The sequence below is a fragment of the Oncorhynchus masou genome, chromosome 28 (assembly GCF_036934945.1).
Source record: "Oncorhynchus masou masou isolate Uvic2021 chromosome 28, UVic_Omas_1.1, whole genome shotgun sequence".
Classification (NCBI taxonomy): domain Eukaryota; kingdom Metazoa; phylum Chordata; class Actinopteri; order Salmoniformes; family Salmonidae; genus Oncorhynchus; species Oncorhynchus masou.
In genome coordinates, this window is record NC_088239.1 from 35,376,781 (window position 1) to 35,393,072 (window position 16,292).

The following is a 16,292-nucleotide window of genomic DNA, read 5'->3' on the forward strand; positions in this document are numbered from 1 at the left end:
TTTCCAAAATCTTGGTCAAAAAAATATATACTGTGTTTATATATACATTATAATATAATCTTTGTCTCTCAAAATCATTGTAAATGTGGTTAACCTTAAAAATCTAAAGGAAAATTATTCAAATCTAAAAGTACCAGAGAGTGTCCTTAGATCTTGAGGAAAAGGCTGCACTTGACCATTGCACTTGAATCATTCCCATGGTGATTGGCTAAGCCCCCTACGCGATGAAATCACACACTATTGAAGAGACTTTGATATTACCGAACACAATTGATATGGTGAAAATAATGTGTGGGGAGGCAGAGGCACAGAAACTCACATCAATACCTTTATCAGATTAAACTGTGAAGAATTGATGCTATAGCAATCAAGAAGCAACTTACTGGACAACTCAAAAACTCCCCAACTTATGCTCTCTAAATGGACGTTAGCTGTGAGGGCCGAGACGCCCATGCAATGACTTTTGTTTGCTACATGTTGGGGGGTGCTATTCACGAGGACATATTGTTGTCTCACGATACCCAAGCATGAAACATCACAGGCGATGTTCAGTGTGCTGTGTGGCTATATTGACGAAAAACAGATTCCTTGGGATCGAATGGTGGGCTTTTGCACAGATGGGGCTCCATCTATCATGAGACTGTAGGCAGGCCTCTTCACTCTAGTTATGGATGTGTCTCCCTCCCTCTGCCATATGGGAACATTGTATGATACACCACTGAGCTATAATGGATACACTGAGAGCAACTGGCGGCAAAAGAGCTTAGCGCAGAACAAAGAGATATGCAAAACCAATTTGCAATTGACTGTCATAGCCCCACATTAAAAGTATATGATGACGTCACACCCTGATCGGTTTCACCTGTCTTTGTGCTTGTCTCTGCCCCCTTCCAGGTGTTGCCTATCTTCCCCATTATCCCTTGTGTATTTATACCTGTGTTCTCTGTTTTTCTGTTGCCAGTTCGTCTTGTCAGGTCTTACCAGCGTGCTTTCCCGTCTTCCTGCTTTCTCAAGTTTCTGTTTCCCAGTTCTGACCATTCTACCTGCCCTGACCCCGAGCCTGCCTGCTGTTCTGTACCTGCCTGACTGGCCCAATTACTAACCTCTGCCTGCCCTGACCCCGAGCCTGCCTGCTGTACCTTATTGACTGGATTACGGACCCCTGTTTGGGTCAATAAACATCTGTGATTCTAGCTGTCTGCATGTGGGTCTTATCCTGAGTTCTGATAGATGGTGAGTTGAGAATACAGTCAGAAATACAGTTAAAATGTTTTGCAATTGACTGCCATAGCCCCAATTAAAAAAGTAAACATTGACTGAATTTTCAGATATCAAAATGAAGTCGTGGGCCAAAGAGGTTTGGGAACCCCTGCCATAGCGATTAGCGAAGCTACCCAAACCCTGCCTGTTTTGTTTACAACAAGAGGGGAGAAGGGAGACATGGCAGTGGCATGTAAATCTTGGTGGGGCAAACGCAATAATGTATTTTTATGCATGCCAGAAAAACCACTACACAGCCCAACACTAAAAAATACATTAATGGCACTAATGGTGACAAACAGTGCCCACAAACTGTTAAGGCCTACATACAACTGTGCCAACAGCAGAGCTTTCTTTTCAGCACCATGGAGTGACTCCTTACCACCACTACACCTGGCTATCAGCGGAACCTTGTCTGGCATCGAAACAGTTAACTCAGCCTCATTTAATGCATTTTAAAAAAAACATAGCTGATATGGCTGACTTGCTTAAACAAATGTGGTTTCTGAGATGTACAAACTGTGGCATAAGGGAAAGATGAACAGATAAAATGTTCATCCTGTTGGTGGCGGTAATACACATTTTTGGGTTGTAGTCCGCCATAGAACCCACAGAAACATCCCGAGGGGTTCGTGCTGATTGTACGGAGATTGTGACAGCCGGTTAAATGGCGTCCCTTGACAAGGCAAGAACAAGATGTATGTCAGGAGAAGTGCAGTTTTAACTCAAGGAGACTTATACTTGGAATAGGGAGGAGGAGTGGAGGGAAAAGGAGAGGCAGAGGGGGTCAAAGAAAAAGAGGGGGAGGAAGAGCGTGAGCTTGAGTCTGTGAAATCTTTTGTAAAAAAGGGAAGTGTTTTGTTAATGAAGAATGTTAGCAGAGTGAGTTGAAGACAGAAAGAGAAATGGAAGCAAATGAGGGCGAAGTATCAGAGGTGGTAGGTGTGGTGAAGTTCTCGGAGCCCAAGGCTTGCACTGAGGGTCAGAATAAAGATGAGTTGGACAGTAGGGGCGAAGTTTTTGGAAAAGGTTGACCCTTACCTTTTGGCTCATCCATTTGTGGTTTCAGAGTGGGTTAAAATAGAGTTGGGTCCTGTGGAATCAGTGAGGTTAACCAGAAGTGGTCTTGTGATAATTGTTTGTATTTCTGCTGGTCAGAGGAAGCAGGCGCTGTATGTTAAATGAATGGGGGCAAGAGATGTGAATTGTTTTGCTCTCAAGAAAAGGGCGCCATTGAAAGGAGGGATTACTGGGGTAGCGGTAAATGTGAAAATAGCCAAATGAAGTGGAAGATTCCCTGTGTTTGTGATACTCGTCGTTTGGTGTGACGGGTGTGGTGAAACACACATTGTCTATTCTTTTGAGTTTTGATGTTGAGTCTTTGCATGACAAAGTGATATAGAAGTTATCCTGTACAACCTTTTGTGCAGAATACATTACACTTATGGGCATGTGGCAGTAGTGTGTAGGATGGAGGTTCCTAGGTGTGAGAAGTGTGCAGAAGGGCACAAGACAAAGGAATGTGTAGAATTGTAGAAAGTAGTGTTAATTGTAGGGGTGCCCATGAGCGGCCTTTCAAGATATGTCGATATAGGACTCGTTTTACTGTGATTATAGATACTTTTGTACCTGTTTCCTCCAGCATCTTCACAAGATCCTTTGCTGTTGTTCTGGGATTAATTTGCACTTTTCACACCAAAGTACGTTCACCTCTAGGAGACAGAACGTGTCTCTTTCCTGAGCTGTATGACGTCTGCATGGTCCCAAGGTGTTTATACTTGTGTACTATTGTTTCTACAGATGAACGTGGTACCTTCAGGCGTTTGGAAATTGCTCCCAAGGATGAACCAGAGTTGTGGAGGTCTCCAATTTTTTTCTGAGGTCTTGGCTAATTTCCTTTGATTTTCCCATAATGTCAAGCAAAGAGGCATTGAGTTTGAAGGTTGACCTTGAAATACATCCACAGGTACCCCTTCAAATGACTCAAATTATGTCAATTAGCCTATCAGAAGCTTCTATGCCATGGAATTTTCTAAGCTGTTTAAAAGAACAGTCAATTTAGTGTATGTAAACTTCTGACCCACTGGAATTGTGATACAATGAATTATAAGTGAAATAATCTGTCTGTGAACAATTGTTGGAAAAATGACTTGTGTCATGCACAAAGTAGAAGTCCTAACCGACTTGCCAAAACTATAGTTTGTTAACAAGAAATTTGTGGAGTGGTTGAAAAACGAGTTTTAATGACTCTATGTCTGTAAACTTCCGACTATAACTGTATATGTTTCAGTGAGATTGGATTGTACTGTACTATACTGCAGGGATAGAACATAAGTCACAGAAAATGGAGTTTGTGGTGGCAGCTGCAGAGATTTTTGGGGTTGCGAGATTTGACATCAGAAGAGTTACAGGCTGTGATAAGTAGTGGTTTCCCATCCTTTCAGGTTGTTGGCCTGAGGTAGGATTAAATAGATTAAAATAGTGGTGTAGGGATGTGTTATTTTTTAAATCATTGTATGTTTTATTTATTTTGTGAGTGTAGTGATAGATGGTAGGGTATTTAAAAATAATAATAATTTAAGCAAGGAATAAAGGGAGTTTTACTCCAGTCGAGTAGCTGGCGGTAATGCGACAATTATTGGATGCCATCCGCCCCATCGAAGAAGAAGAAGTCGTCTACAGAGGTGACGTCAGTGAGTTATTCACAGCCGCATACAAACAGCGTTCCATAGCATAGCATAGCAGACATAGGGGTCCCTCCCTATTCCAAGTCCAGAGTACAGTACTGTGCAGCCGGTGCGTCAACATGACTTCCACTTTTTGAATGGATGTCCTTTTAAATGTACATTTCTGATGAATAGTCAACTTGCTGCGTTTTCTGAAGAGGGAAGAGATTGACCTAACTCAACCAGCATTCACGGGTGCGGCATCTGTTTGCCTCCGATAGGCATAGAGCGACCCGGCTCTTGTCAGTTGTGACTTTCCATCAGCGGCGAAGATGGCGGACCCGGCCGAGTGCACCATCAAAGTGATGTGCCGTTTTAGACCATTGAACAGTTCAGAGGTGGCAAGAGGGGATAAATACATACCAAAGTTTACAGGGGAGGATCAAGTGTCTATCTCGGTAAGTTGACATTCAAACACGGAAAACATTGGTCTACGAAAACTGCCCCCCCTTGTAATGCTAGCTAGGCTAACTAAACTAAGCATATCACATGATGCTTGGGCCAGCTAGCTAGCTAAAAGGCACACCAGCCAAGGACAAGGGCACTTTCTGGTTCACTCCTTCGTTCGCATAATAGCTAGCCAGACATTGATTCATATCTCACATTCAAATGCCATCTAATGAGTAACAACACATTTGACGGCAGCAATACCATTGTGTCAGCTAGCCGGCTGAATGAACGTTAACCAGGCTAGGTAACGTTAGTTACTTTTTGTCTTGTTGGCTAATTAGCTAGAGCTAGCTAACCTAACGTTAGCAAAGTCCACGGCCTACTTTATTCATTGACATGGACACAAAGAAGTATAGCTGGGTAGCTAACGATAACGTTAGCTAGCTTGGTAGGGGATGGCGAAGATGTCTACTGTAACTAGTTAGCCTATTGGTGTGGTTGTAGCTAGCTAGTTAAGTTAATGTTAGTTACCAGTCCTAAAGAGCGGTATTGAAATACTAGATAGTTACTAGCTAGCTAAGGATATCCACCTCGCATATGCCATTGCCTCATTGACAGCTGTCACTTGTTGGGCGTATTGAATGGGGAATGTTTTCGCCAGGCCCAATTCCTTGGTGCAAGTTATTCTTCTAACAATTTGGGGTGCGGTACTATGATAGAGGATTAGGAGTCAGGTGTGCACATCTGCTCAGTGCTCACTACACTCCCTCGCCCCTTGGCCTTGTCAAAGGTAAATGACAGAAACCATTACAGTTGGGACAAACTTTATGGACTTCCAAACACTTCCCTCAATGCTGTAGCCGAATTACGTTCCTTTCCTGAATGATAAACAGTCAAGTATAACAAGTCAAGTTGTATTTGTCACGTGCAGTTTTTTTTGTATTCCCAAAGAGATGTGGATGAATGGAGGTAGACACTGAAGGAAGACGTCCTTGCACCATAGCAACAGCAAATGTAGAATCCAAGGGTGTGGCATCTGGTCATGATTACTGGATAGTTAATGGAGGATTACTCATAAATGAGCATATTTGTTATGTCATGATGTAGTTTGGAGGAAAACTTTTGGCCCCAAGTATAACATATTGTAATGACCTAGATCAAAATTGAAAGAATGTCCAACAGTTCTCGAATTGACGATTTATTGACTCAACTCACAGGCTGTCTGGCTGTAGTCTATGCTAAATAAATCCGATAAAACAATCACAGCTACTCAACTCATTGTCGGGACATGAAAAAGGGAGAGAACAGTGCCAGCATGGTTATATAACATATGTCAAAAGTAGTTCACTGTATAAGAAATGGGGTGAAGGACACAACCCATGTCCCACCACATTCGTACCTAATGAGAGAGACACATTCTCTTTTAACATCTCTGGGATATGTGGGACGGTAGAGTCCCACCTTGCCAACAGCCAGTGAAAGTGCAGGGCGCCAAATTAAAAACAACAAAAATCTCATAAAAATTCCTCAAGCAGGGCCTCCCGGGTGGCGCAGTGGTTAAGGGCGCTGTACTGCGGCGCCAGCTGTGTCACCAGAGACTCTGGGGTCGCGCCCAGGCTCTGTCATAACCGGCCGCAACCGGGAGGTCCGTGGGGCGACGCACAATTGGCGTTAGGGAGGGTTTGGCCTGTAAGGAAATCCTTGTCTCATCGCGCACCAGCGACTCCTGTGGCGGGCCGGGAGCAGTACGCGCTAACCAAGGTTGCCAGGTGCACAGTGTTTCCTCCGACACGTTGGTGCGGCTGGCTTCTGGCTTGGCTGGTGCTGTGTTAAGAAGCAGTGCGGCTTGGTTGTGTTGTGTATCGGAGGACGCATGACTTTCAACCTTCGTCTCTCCCGAGCCCGTATGTGAGTTGTAGCGGCGAGACAAGATAGTAGCGAAATTGGGGAGAAAAATGGGTCAAATTCAAATAAATAAAAAATATTTAAAAAATTCCTCAAGCATACAAGTATTTTACACCATTTTAAAGATACAATTCTCGTTAATCCAGCCACAGTGTCTGATTTCAAAGATGCTACATCAATTCACAGAAATACTCATCATAAATGTTGATGAAAATACAAGTTATGCATGGAATTAGAGATCTACTTCTCCTTAATGCAACCACTGTATCAGATTTCAAAAAAACTTTACAGCGTTCAGACAACAAAGCAGCCAAAAAGATATCTGCCATATTGTGTAGTCAACATTAGTCAGAAATAGCAACATAAATATTCACTTACCTTTGATCTTCATCAGAATGCACTCCCAGGAATCCCAGTTTCACGATAAATGTTTGATTTGTTCGATAATGTTAATCATTTATGTCCAAATAGCTTCTTTTGTTAGCGTGTTTGATAAACAAATCCAAATGCGCGTTCAGGTCCGAACTTTGGACAAAAAGTTATTACAGCCCGTAGAAACAATCTTTAGGATGTTTTATCATAAATGTTCCAACTGGAGAATTCCATTGTCTGTTGAAAAGCAATGGAACGAGAGCTAACTCTCTCGTGACTACGCCTCAGAGCCTGTGGCACTCTGCCAGACACCTGGCTCAATCAGCTTTCATTCGCCCCCACTTCACAGTAGAAGCCTGAAACAACGTTCTAAGGACTGACATCTAGTGGAAGCCTTAGGAAGTGCAAGATTTACACTTGGAATGGCAAAGAGTTGAAAAACTACAAACCTCAGATTTCCCACTTCCTGGTTGGATTTTTCTCAGGTTTTCGCTTGCCGTATGAGTTCTGTTATACTCACCGACATCATTCAAACAGTTTTAGAAACTTCAGTGTTTTCTATCCAGTACTACTAATAATATGCATTTTTTTTAGCATCTGGGACAGAGTAGCAGGCAGTTTACTCTGGGCACCTTATTCATCCAAGCTACTCAATACTGCCCCCTGTCACGAATAACTTAAACTATTACTGGGAACAGTTGGATGGATTAGGGGTGTGGTGTTTTTATGGGGATGAATATCATGTAATTTGAGTAGGCAGTGAGGACTTTGAACTTTTCTTTGTCTAGATTTATTTTAATAGAAGCTCACCACGCTTAGTGCATGCATTCGAAAAGTATTCAGACCCCTTGACCTTATCCACATTTTGTTACGTTACAGCCATTTTCTAAAATGGATTAAATCTTTTCCCCCCTCATCAATATACACACTACGCCATAATAACAAAGCAAAAACAGGTTTTTAGAAATGTTTGCAAATGTATAAAAAAAAACCATACATTTTACCTAAGTATTCAGACCCTTTGCCATTTGTCCTGGGATATAAACACAGGTTTGTTATTTTACCTGAAATGCACAAGGTCCTCTACTTCGCCAATTAATCCACATAATAAATGGTCAATCGAATCTTTTCTAGTCATGTCCTCCTTCCAGGTTCTTCTCTTGACTTTATATTGCGATTGGCAACTTTCATAAATTGGATGCATTACCGTCACTGACCTTGATCGTCTTTCAGTTACCCACGTGGGTATAACCAATGAGATGGCACGTGGGTACCTGCTTCTATAAACTAATGAGGAGATGTGAGAGGCAGGACTTGCACCGCGATCTGCATCAGAAATATATCTAATTTCTATTTTAGCCCTTGGCAACGCATATGCTCGTTGGCGTGCGCAAGTGGTGTGGGTGCAATAATTGAATAACACAGATTTCTAAATGTATTTTGGAAGTGGATCACCACTTTATTTTAAGAATCTGAAATGTCAGAATAGTCGTAGAATGATTTATTTCAGATTTAATTTCTTTATCACATTCCCAGTGGGTCAGAAGTTTACATGCACTCAATTAGTATTTGGTAGCATTGCCTTTAAATTAATGAACCTGGGTCAAACGTTTCGGGGAGCCTTCCACAAGCTTCCCACAATAAGTTGGGTGAATTTTGGCCCATTCCTCCTGACAGAGCTGGTGTAACTGACAGGTTTGGAGGCCTCCTTGCTCACACACTTTTTCAGTTCTGCCCAAAAATGTTCTATAGGATTGAGGTCAGGGCTTTGTGATGGCCACTCCAATACCTTGACTTTGTTGCCATTTTGCCACAACTTTGGAAGTATGCTTGGGGTCATTGTCCATTTGGAAGACCCATTTGCAACCAAGCTTTAACTTCCTGACTGATATCTTGAGATGTTGCTTCAATATATCCAAATAATTTCCCCCCTCATGATGCCATCTATTTTGTGAAGTGCACCACTCACTCCTGCAGCAAAGCACCCTCACAACATGATGCTGCCACCCCCGTGCTTCATGGTTGGGATGGTGTTCTTCGGCTTGCAAGCCTCCCCCTTTTTCCTCCAAATATAACGGTGGTCAATATGGCCAAACAGTTCTATTTTTGTTTCATCAGACCAGAGGACATTTTTCCAAACAGTACGATCTTTGTCCCCATGTGCAGTTGCAAACTGTAGTCTGGCTTTTTTATGGCTGTTTTGGAGCAGTGGCTTCTTCCTTGCTGAGCAGCCTTTCAGGTTACGTCGATTTAGAGGTCGACTGATTATGATTTTTCAACACCCGATACCGATTATTGGAGGAACAAAAAGCCGATACCGATTAATCGGCCGATTTATATATAAAAAATAAAAAATTAAAAAAATACAAAAACGTATTTGTAATAATGACAATTACAACAATACTGAATTAACACTTATTTTAACTTAAGGTAAGAAGTTTTAGGTTGTAGTTATTATTATAGGACTATTTCCTTCTACCATTTTATTTCATTAACCTTCGACTATTGGATGTTGGATATTCTTATAGGCACTTTAGTATTGCCAGTGTAACAGTATGGCCTCCGTCTCGCTCCTCCCTGAGCTCGAACCAGCAACACAACGACAACAGCCACCACATCGAAGCAGCGTTACACATGCAAAGCAAGGGAAACAACCACCCCAAGGCTCAGAGCGTGTGAAGTTTGAAACGCTATTAGCGCGCGCTAACTAGCCAGCCATTTCACGTCGGTCACACCAGCCTCATCTCGGGAGTTGATAGGTTTGAAGTCATAAACAGTGCAATGCTTGACGCACAATGAAGAGCTGCTGTCAAAACACACGAAAGTGCTGTTTGAATGAATGTTTACGCACCTGCTTCTGCCTACCACCGCTCAGTCAGATACTTAGATACTTGTATGCTCAGTCAGATTATATGCAACACAGGACACGCTAGATAATATCTAGTGATATCATCAACCATGTGGAGTTAACTAGTGATTATGATTGATTGTTTTATTATAAGATAAGTTTAATGATAGTTGGCAACTTACATTGGCTTACTGCATTTGCTTAACAGGCAGTCTCCTTGTGGATCCCCCAAGCTGACAAGGTGAAAATCTGTCTTTCTGTCCCTGAACGAGGCAGTTAACCCACCGTTCCTAGGCCGTCATTGAAATTAAGAATGTGTCCTTTAACTGACTTGCCTAGTTAAATAAAGATTAAATAAAGGTGTAAAAAAAAAAAAATCAATTTCCGATTATGAAAACTTGAAACCGGCCTCAATTAATCGGTCGACCTCTGTACCTGTTTCCTCCAGCATCTTCACAAGGTCCTTTGCTGTTCTGTGATTGATTTGCACTTTTCGTACCAAAGTACATTCATCTCTAGGAGACAGAACGCGTCTCCTTCCTGAGCGGTATGACGGCTGCTTCATCCCATGTTTATACTATTGTTTGTACAGATGAACGTGGTGCCTTCAGGCGTTTGGAAATTGCTCCCAAGGATGAACCAGACTCTCCATTTTTTCCCCTGAGGTTTTGGCTGATTTTCTTTAGATTTTCCTATGGTGTCAAGCAAAGAGGCACTGAGTTTGAAGGTAGACCCTGAAATGCATCCACAGGTACACCTCCAATTGACTCAAATGATGTCAATTAGCATATCAGAAGCTTCTAAAGCCATGACATAATTTTCTGCAATTTTCCAATCTGTTTAAAGGCAGTCAACTTAGTGTATGTTAACTTCTGACCCACTGGAATTGTGATACAGTGAAATATAACTTGTTATGCACAAAGTAGATGTCTTAACCGACTTGCCAAAACTATAGTTTGTTTTAACAATAAATTTGTGGAGTGGTTGAAAAACGAGTTTTAATGACTCCATCCTAAGTGTATCTTAACTTCCGACTTCAACTGTGTATAATATAATGACGCCATGTAAAATGTTGCGTTTCCTGCAACACATTATTCCTAACCAAGCCCACTGTCTGCTGTGTGGATCGAGCAGTCAAGCAGTCATTTGATAGAGGAAGAACATTTCAGTAAAACAACTCAAAGGCGAAATCCATAACGCCAAGATAATGGAATTCATTGCCCTTGACAATCAACCGTTCTCTGTCGTGGGTGATGTTGGTTTTTGCGACTGGTCGAGCACCATTACACACTAATGTTATCAAGTGTGCTATTGTTCAGATGTTGCCCTACCGAAGTTAGTTATATAGCTTCACTGCTATTAGCTTCACAACATACTATGTAATGCCCTTTGGGTTTTTTGCGTTTTAAAGATGCACGTGAAATAACACTTTTTGACCCGTTAAATAAGCTTTTAATTTGACATATCGAATAACAGTTCTGTTATAGAATGTTGTGTGTTCTGAATTTTCACGTGCAAGCCAAGCACCAACATTACTATCAGTAGCACTGTCAAAGCTGTACAAGAAAGTCTGCAAACATCGGTCATGAACGATGTGTTTACAATGTCACGTTGGTAATACAACATTATTTGTTCGACCGCAACTTCTGGGATAGCTAGTTTGGTACCTTGCACCAATACAACCAGCCTGAAAACAATGACCAGTAGAAACTGCATTCATGTTCATTATTCTTAGCAATGATTTAGGAATCCTTTTAAGTATTAACTAGGTTGCCACTTGTTGATCACCTATTGAAATTGAACTTCAGTTAATGAAAAAGAATGGTTAGTCAGCAACTTCACTCTGTTGCCCAAAGCTAATGTTTATAAGCAGCCAGCGAGCTTCATCTGGCTAGTGCGGCTCGACCGCACCGGGTTATGTGTTGTGAAGCTAGTCACAATAAGGATTAGGCACAATAGTGGAATTTGCTGTTTGCCTTCAAAATAAAAGTATCTCATTGACAGAAATGCAAATGAAGACATAGAGTTATGCCTTTTATTTTGAAGGCTAACCGCAAAGTCCGCTATTGTGGCCTTATTGTGGCATGGATGGGTCCGAACACCGTTAATCAAATAACCCTAATTTATAAGACAGTAATTTATTTTAGATGACACCTAGCTGTATAGTTAGCTAGCAAAATGGGTGTTATTTGATGTATATTTTTTGACACGCAAAGACCCAAATGGCGTTTCATAGAAATCCTGTTCAAGAATGAAATGACTGAACAAATGAGTTGATACAGCCTGGACTCGAACCAGGGACTGTAGTGACGCCTCTTGCACTGAGATACAGTGCCTTAGACCGCTGTGTCCATGTGTGTGGTAACTATTTAACTGTACTAGAATGCTTAAAAGTCCGCAATTTTTTAAAATATCAGTATAAGGCTTTTCGTCAAGGAAAATATCGGCCGAAGATGTTATGTCGGTGCATCACTCTTAAATTGAAATTAAGTCAATTTGACTTGGATTTAAAAAGAATAGTGTTGGAACTGGTGGAAAAAAATATATGGTGAAAGGACTTCCCCCTCCCCAAATAGCTAGTAATGCACAAGCTAGGCCTATTTGAAGCATTGAATTGATTGATTGCATTTACAGTATCGGTCAAAAGTTAGGACACCTACTCATTCAAGGGTTTTTCTTTATTTTTACTATATTCTGTTGTAGAATACTAGTAAATTAAACACATGGAATTATGTAGTAACCAAAAAAGTGTAAACCAATATCTTAGATTCTTCAAGGTAGCCACCCTTTGCAGAGATGGCAGCTTTGCACATTCTTGGCATTCTATCAACCAGCTTCATGAGGAATGCTTTTCAAATCCAATCACATTTTATTTGTCACATGCGCCACATACAACAGGTAGTCCTTACAGTGAAATGCTCTCAAGCCCTTAACCAACAATGCAGTTTTACAGAAGTGCCTAAAAGAAAAATTAAGATTATCAAAGTTTAAATAACAATAGCGGGGCTGTACACAGGGTAACGGTACAGAGTCAATTTGCGGGGGCATTGGTGTCGGTAATATGTACATGTAGACTACGGTAGTTTGTGTCTTTGATAATTTTTAGGGCCTTCCTCTGACACCGTCTGGTATATACAGTGCCTTGCGAAAGTATCCTTTTGCCACATTTCAGGCTTCAAACATAAAGATATAAAACTGTATTTTTTTGTGACGAATCAACAACAAGTGGCACACAATCATGAAGTGGAACGACATTTATTGGATATTTCAAACTTTTTTAACAAATCAAAAACTGAAAAATTGGGCGTGCAAAATTATTCAGCCCCCTTAAGTTAATACTTTGTAGCGCCACCTTTTGCTGCGATTACAGCTGTAAGTCGCTTGGGGTATGTCTCTATCAGTTTTGCACATCGAGAGACTGACATTTTTTCCCATTCCTCCTTGCAAAACAGCTCGAGCTCAGTGAGGTTGGATGGAGAGCATTTGTGAACAGCAGTTTTCAGTTCTTTCCACAGATTCTCGATTGGATACAGGTCTGGACTTTGACAGGGCCATTCTAACACCTGGATATGTTTATTTTTGAACCATTCCATTGTAGATTTTGCTTTATGTTTTGGATCATTGTCTTGTTGGAAGACAAATCTCCGTCCCAGTCTCAGGTCTTTTGCAGACTCCATCAGGTTTTCTTTCAGAATGGTCCTGTATTTGGCTCCATCAATTTTAACCATCTTCCCTGTCCCTGCTGAAGAAAAGCAGGCCCAAACCATGATGCTGCCACCACCATGTTTGACAGTGGGGATGGTGTGGTCAGGGTGATGAGCTGTGTTGCTTTTACGCCAAACATAACGTTTTGCATTATTGCCAAAAAGTTCAATTTTGGTTTCATCTGACCAGAGCACCTTCTTCCACATGTTTGGTGTGTCTCCCAGGTGGCTTGTGGCAAACTTTAAACAACACTTTTTATGGATATCTTTATGAAATGGCTTTCTTCTTGCCACTCTTCCATAAAGGCCAGATATGTGCAATATACGACTGATTGTTGTCCTATGGACAGAGTCTCCTATGGACAGAGACTATCACAGTGCAGGTGCATTTATACGGAGACTTGATTACACAGGTGGATTGTATTTATCATTAGTCATTTAGGTCAACATTGGATCATTCAGAGATCCTCACTGAACTTCTGGAGAGTTTGCTGCACTGAAAGTAAAGGGGCTGAATAATTTTGCACGCCCAATTTTTCAGTTTTTGATATGTTAAAAAAGTTTGAAATATCCAATAAATGTCGTTCCACTTCATGATTGTGTCCCACGTGTTGTTGCTTCTTCACAAAGAAATACAGTTTTATATCTTTATGTTTGAAGCCTGAAATGTGGCAAAAGGTCGCAAAGTTCAAGGGGGCCGAATACTTTCGCAATGCACTGTAGGTCCTGGATGCACTACCCTCTGTAGTGCCTTGGGGTCAGAGGTCGAGCAGTTGCCTTACCAGGCAGTGACTCAATATGTCAGGATGCTCTAGATTGTGCAGCTGTAGAACCTTTTGAGGAGCCATGCCAAATCTTTTCAGTCTCCTGAGGGGGAAGAGGTTTTGTAGTGCCCTCTTCACGACTGTATTCGTGTGCTTGGACCATGTTAGTTTGTTGATGTGGATGCCAAGGAACTTGACGCTCTCAACTTGCTCCACTACAGCCCCATCGATGAGAATGGGGGCGTGCTTGGTCCTCCTTTTCCTGTTGTCCACAATCATCTCCTTTGTCTTGATCACGTTGAGGGAGAGGTTGTTGTCCTTGCACCACACGGTCAGGTCTCTGACCACCTCCCTATAGGCTGTCTCATCGTTGTCGGTGATCAGGCCTACCGCTGTTGTCATCGGCAAACTTAATGATGGTGTTGGAGTCGTGCCTGGCCGTGTTGTTGGCGAGAACTGGAACACGGTGTTGTACACGTTGATCCAGAGCATACCAAACATGCTCAATGGGTGACATGTCTGAGTATGCAGGACATGGAAGAACTGGGACATTTTTAGCTTCCAGGAATTGTGTACATATTCTTGAAACATGGGGCCTGTGCATTATCATGCTGAAACAAGAGGTGATGGCGTCGGATGAATGGGACGACGATGGGCTTCGGGATTTCTGCATTCAAATTGACACAGATAAAATGCAATTGTGCTTGTTGTCCGTAGTTTATGCCTGCCCATACATAATCCCGCCGCCACCATATGGGGAGCACTATTCAATGGTGACATCCGCAGACCGCTCGCCCACACGACACCATACATGTGGTCTGAGTTGGTGAAGCCAGTTGGACGTACTGCCAAATACACTAAAATAAAGTTGGAGGTGGTTTATGGACATTAAATTCTCTGGCAACAGCTCTGGTGGACATTCTTGCAGTCAGCATGCCAATTGCATGCTCCCTCAAAGCTTGAGACATCTGTGGTGTTGTGATAAAACTGCACATTTTAGAGTGCCCTTTTATTTTCCCAGCACAAGGTGGACCTTTGTAATGATCCGTGCTTCTTGATATGCCACAACTGTCAGGTGGATCGATTGTCTTGGCAAAGGATGCTCACTAACAGGGATATAAACAAATTTGTGGAGAAAATGTGAGAGAAATAAGCTTTGTGTGGAATATTTCTGGGATATTTAATTTTGGCTCATGAAACATGGGACAAACTTTACATGTTTATTTTTGTTCAGTGTAGTTATCTTTGGAGTCAAATACATTTAAGTTTTTCAAAAGGGTTTCATTATTTAATTTCAGTTTACTAAATAGATTTTCTTGATTTAGTTTTTTGTTTACTTTTATACCCTAACCTTTTACTATGCTAATTAAGGGGCATTTACAAATACCAGGTAGGCCTACTTTGCAGTCAACATTTAATTGCGAAGGTTTTTTTGGAAAGCCTTTCGAAATGTTCTTTCAGCACATGATGACTAAATTGTGCATTGCAAAGACTTCGTAACAAGCTTTTGGAATACCTGGTTTGCATGCCCGTTGCATACCCATTGCTGTTTGAATAACTATTGATTAAAAATAATAATAATCTAAACCAGAAACTGTGACCAGCAACCACAACAACAAAATCGCTGGCACCCTATGACCAATATAATGTGTGCCGCACTGCCAAGTCAATGCCAAATGTTTTGGTCGCAGTCTCGAACCCTGACAAAGTAGCGTACTACATAGGGAGTAGGGTGCCATTTGGGAGACAAAAACCAAGGAAGGTTTCCTAATAGAATGCCGATGACTAGTCTTTGGCTAGCATTTTGGCTGAGCTGACAGACATATGATCATTGTCAAGGCAGCAGAAGCATTTTGGAAGTGCTCAGCAGCACAACCCTAAAACTGTCCTCATTCTCCACCCTTCTGAAGTTTGTACTTGCCCACTTTCCTAAATGGATTTAAGTCTTGGATTGGTTAAAGCATTGACTGGAGGGAATTCCCATCGTTGTTAATCCATGCAAGATAGTGCAAGTGCACACTTTGGGGAAAAGGTTGGAGAATAAGGACTCGGACAGATTTTTGATCTAGGTAGCCTAGTCACAGCCTATTACCAGGGGTTGAGATGCATGTACTGTAGTGAATCATTTAGATACTACTCCATCAATCCTTCAGAGAGATATTAATGTCAGCAACACAACTGGCTTTGCACCAAAATAACCTCAATTGTATGCTGTTAGATGGTATAAACAAAAGGACCGCTTCCATAGGTTTTGATTCTGTTTCAGCTACTCCAGATGTCCCGCCCATGCAATGTTATAGGGGATGCTGTGTCATTGTAAATG

The 16,292-nt window shown here is 41.7% G+C and overlaps 1 protein-coding gene across 1 annotated transcript in view; it reads left to right on the forward strand.

Annotated features, from left to right (window-relative positions):
* Window positions 1-3,964: 3,964 nt before the first annotated feature.
* The window catches only part of LOC135517532 (kinesin-1 heavy chain), a 45,706-nt gene continuing 33,378 nt past the window's right edge, over window positions 3,965-16,292 (forward strand). The window contains exon 1 of the mRNA XM_064941925.1: window positions 3,965-4,384. Coding sequence (XP_064797997.1) covers window positions 4,259-4,384 — 126 coding nt within the window. The 5' untranslated portion in view covers window positions 3,965-4,258. The remainder of the gene's footprint in view (window positions 4,385-16,292) is intronic.